The 4,284-nt window shown below is 49.3% G+C and overlaps 1 protein-coding gene across 1 annotated transcript in view; it reads left to right on the top strand.

Annotated features, from left to right (window-relative positions):
* TMOD2 (tropomodulin 2) overlaps positions 1-4,284 on the top strand; it is a 46,776-nt gene that overhangs the window by 32,786 nt on the left and 9,706 nt on the right. The window contains exon 6 of the mRNA XM_004709432.2: positions 3,007-3,183. Within this exon, the coding sequence (XP_004709489.2) occupies positions 3,007-3,183 (177 nt within the window). The remainder of the gene's footprint in view (positions 1-3,006; positions 3,184-4,284) is intronic.

Below are 4,284 nucleotides of genomic sequence, written 5' to 3' on the forward strand. Positions count from 1 at the left end.
CCTCCCTCCTCTACCCACCCATCCACCCTCAAGAACCCTTGATAATTTATAAATTATTTTTATTTTCATATTTTACATTGTCCGCTGTCTCCCTCCACCCACTTTTCTGTTGTTCATCCCCCTGGTGGGGGGGTTGTATGTCAATCTTTATGATCGGTTCCCCCTTTCTCCCCCTTCTCCCGCCACCCTTGCCCTCCCCTCATGGGATTGCTACTCCATTACTGTTCCTGAGGGGTTTATCTGTCCTGGATTCCATGTGTCAAGAGCTCTTATCTGTACCAGTGTACATGCTCAGGTCTAACTGGATTTGTAAGGTAGAACTGGGGCCATGATAGTATGGGAGAGGAAGCATTAGAGAACTAGAGGAATTTTGTGTTTTGTCTGTGCTATACTGCACCCTGGCTGGCTTGTCCCTTCCTTGTGACCCTAATGTGAGGGATGTCCAATTGTCTACAGATGGGCTTTGGCTCTTCTGATGCCTGAAAACTGATTCCATGGACACCTCATGATCACACAAGCTTGGTGTGATCTTCTTCCATGCGGGCTTTGTTTGCTTCCCTGCTAGATGGCTGCTTATTTACCGTCAAGCCTTTAAGACCCCAGACGCTGTATCTTGTAGTAGCTAGACACCATCAGATTTCTTCACCACATTAGCTTATGTACCCATTTTGTCTTCAGCGATCGTATTGGAAAAGTGAGCATCACAGAATGCCAAGTTATTAGAACAAAGTGTTCTTGCATTGAGGGAGGACTTGAGTAGAGATCTAATGTCTGTCTGCTCCCTTAATAATTCACCTATAAATATATGTACTTAGACCTATATCCTTATAGTTTTATATTAATATTTTTGCATATCTATATGCCTACATTCATGCCTCTATAAATGTCTTTTGCCTCCTAGTTCTTTCCTCTGTTTTCGTCTACTTTCCTCCTGTTCCACTATCATGTTTGACCTTCATTTGGGTGTCTCTGCTTACTCTCCACTACATTGCACTTGATCAACCCCCACCAGGCATTGTATGCTCTGCTCGCCATCGATTTTAGATCTCATTGTTCCCTTGTCCCAGGTTTGTTGGCTCCCCCCTCCTTTTCCTCCACCTCCTCCTCTCTCTGTCTCTGTGGAACCGTCAGTCTTGTTCTTTTCTCCTTGGTATTGTTTATCCTGCCTACCTTACGTAGGTAGACATGAAAAAAATTAAAAACGAATAGCCTATGAATAGCTCTAGGTCTGTCTGCTGACCCTTTTCCAATTGGGTGTGATACAGTGCCAAGCTCTGACCCCACCCAAGCCGGAGTCCGAAATCTATTTTCAGAATTCCTCTGAGACATTGTTGCTTTGCTCCCCTTGCTGCTCTGTTTCACTCTCTTCATGTTATGCCCGGGGAGGGCGGGGGTGTCAGACCAGGCAGGCACAGTTCCCGCACTGTGTCTCTGGTGCTGCCCCCTATAGTGCTGTGGGTCAGTAAGGGGACATCGTGTCTTGTGGTGGGGCTGACCCTACAGTCCTCTCCGTGCACTGGCTGCTCCAAGCGGGAATGTGATCCTCAAAGCTTGGTGGGCCAGGATGCTGTCCTCTCTCTCTTTCTCTCTCTGTTTGCTCCCGAGCACCTGCTGTCTCTCAAGGTATGTCTCTGAGGAGCTGGAGGCTGCCTGAGAGTTCCCTGAAATAGGAGAGCTTCATTCTGGCAGGTGACCACTCCCGGGTGCCCGATGGTGATGTACCCCAATGATTGAGCCATTGAAAACCCAGTAGAGCCCAGTTCTATTCTGAAACACACCGGGGCTCCCTAGGTCAGAATCCCTTCAATGGCAACTAGTTTGGGGTCCTTGTTTGGCACAAGCAGTTTGCACACCTGGCTGCTAACTGAAGGGTCGGAGGTTCCAATCCACCCTGAGGTGTCTCAGAAGAAAGATCTGGTGGTCTGCTTCTGAAAAGTCAGCACCGAACTCCCCGTGGAGCACAGGTCTGCAGGCACACCTGTGTTGGCCATGAGTCAGAGAGGACTCTACAACGGCTGGTTCTGAGGTGTTTGCTGTAAGTGTTTGCTCCGCATCTCTCTCAGCCAACGGCTGGTTCTGAAGTGTTTGCTGTAAGGTGTTTGCTCCGCATCTCTCTCAGGTCCTAGCCCCGCCCGTCCCCCCAGAGCTCTTCCTGGGAGGCATGACGCTCTGCTCACAGTTGGTCTCTCTAGAGGAAGCTGCAGGGAGAGGGGCTGAGCTTTCTGTCTGACTGGGTGATTCTATCCGTTCCTAAGGAGATGCTTTAATGAAATGCTCGAACAGAACTTAACCACGGGCATCTCCTGAAGTAACTTGCTTTGTGTTAATTTCCCCACCAAAATCTTTCTGTTTTCTGTATTTCAGCACCTACTCAAGAGAATCGCACTTTTTGTTTTTGCACTGGTAGAGTTCCCATTTTTAAAAAATTTTAATTATTTTTTATTACAGTGGGAACCTGGGTGGATGAGGGCAAACAGGCAGGGCTTGTGCAATTGGCTGTGTTGAACTGGGCATCTCCAGGGGCTTTGCCACTCTGAGGTGTGGTTTTGTTCCAAGAGTCATCTTCAAGGGATTCTGGCCTACAGCCGACCTGAAATAACATGGCTAAACCGATAGCCCCCAAATGCTAGCCGACAGCCGAGATTTATATCCTTCCATCGTAGAAGGGGGGGGAAATGTTATTTTGAGATTATGTTCTTTCTGTTTCTTTAATATCTTTTCTTTTAAAAAAAGACAACCCTTTAAAAAATATTTCAGCCATGAGAAATTCCTAAGTCATGACTGACAGCTACACTAAATGATTTGTTTATTTCTGATTTAAATTATTACCTTTATTACTCAGAAGCCAAAAACATGATCTTTTTTTTTTTTATTTGAAATTTTTATTTTTGTCAACAAAAATCACTCAGGGGAAGGAGATTTCGTTCTTTCTTTCTTTCTAAACATGATCTTAACTGAGGGTTTAATTGATTCAAAAGGGAATTTAGTGAAGACATTTTTTAGGAGACTCTTCTTGTTACTCCTTTTTCACACAATCAGGCTTTTGCAGAGATGCTGAAAGTAAACAAGACCTTGAAAAGTCTCAATATAGAATCCAATTTTATCACCGGAGCTGGGATCCTGGCCCTGGTGGAGGCACTGAGAGAAAACGCCACCCTGACGGAGGTCAAGATCGACAACCAGGTGAGGGGGCCTGGGGGGCGGGGCATGGCCTCACACTGCGGAGGGGTACTGGATGCCTTAGCTTAGCTTTTCTGTGAGTTATAACTGCTCAGGCCTCCAGGGGGCGTGTGGGAGGGCTGAGTCATCATTAAACATGGCACAGTGGGCAGGCCTGAGGACCTGAGTCTTCAGGCCAGTCAGGCTCCATGGGAGAATGAAGGGAGGTGGTCACCATGGTAGCGGCTCAGCCTAGCCATCATCATCCGGAGTCTCTTAGTGTAGCTCGCAGCCCAGCTTTTGCCTCTTACAAGAACCGTAGCAGGAAGGAGAGCTGGGTGACCTAGTCTCAGACTGCTTATCCCTGGCTGGAGGATGCCGTAGCCAACACACCTGGACTCTTGCTGTTGGTCTGCCCACCGGGTGCCTGTTTAAAGGCATCAGTGGTCTAGAGCATGGTCTGGTATCCAGCACCAAGCATCACCCCTACTGTGGTAAGAATCTTGACTCGGTTCCAGCCAACAGCCAAAGCAAGCAACTGGTCCCTAGAGCTGCCATTCCCTGAAGCTTGCATCAGCCTGTGCTGGATGGAGTTGCCCTGCTGGCTCAGCCAGCTGCCGCCTAAAGACAGGACCGTGGTTATCTGCTGAGATGCTGTGCTTGCGCCTGAGCGCCCATCGGCACAGGAGCGTGGTGGGCCTGAAGATCGAGATGCGGTCGAGTCGGAGAAAGGGTCCTAGAATAGGCTAGACTGTGACTGTTGCCCTGTGGGGTGGTGGGTGGCAGGGTGGGCGAATGACAGTACAGTGCCTGCACTGCGTGCCTGCGGAGCTCATCCAGACAGTCCCTGGCCCCAGCACAGTAAGATCTCTTAAGAACTGACATCCCCCGAGCCCTACCAGGTCCTGACGGCTACCTGGGATGGCGATGCTGCTCTCCTCCTGGGGGGGGACCTGGAGGAGTGGCTGTTTAGTGCAGGCCCTCTGCTCCTGGGCTCCTCCCAGGGCCTCATTGCAGGAAAATCCCACAGGAGACAGGCCCTCCTTCTTGCCCGCCCCCCTCAGAAGGGATGCGTTACCAGAACAGTTGCTCCAGGTACAGAGTTGGGATAGTAGGGCCTCCACC

The sequence above is a fragment of the Echinops telfairi genome, unplaced genomic scaffold, assembly GCF_000313985.2.
Source record: "Echinops telfairi isolate 266 unplaced genomic scaffold, ASM31398v2 ScPeMD7_8;HRSCAF=38, whole genome shotgun sequence".
Taxonomy (NCBI): domain Eukaryota; kingdom Metazoa; phylum Chordata; class Mammalia; order Afrosoricida; family Tenrecidae; genus Echinops; species Echinops telfairi.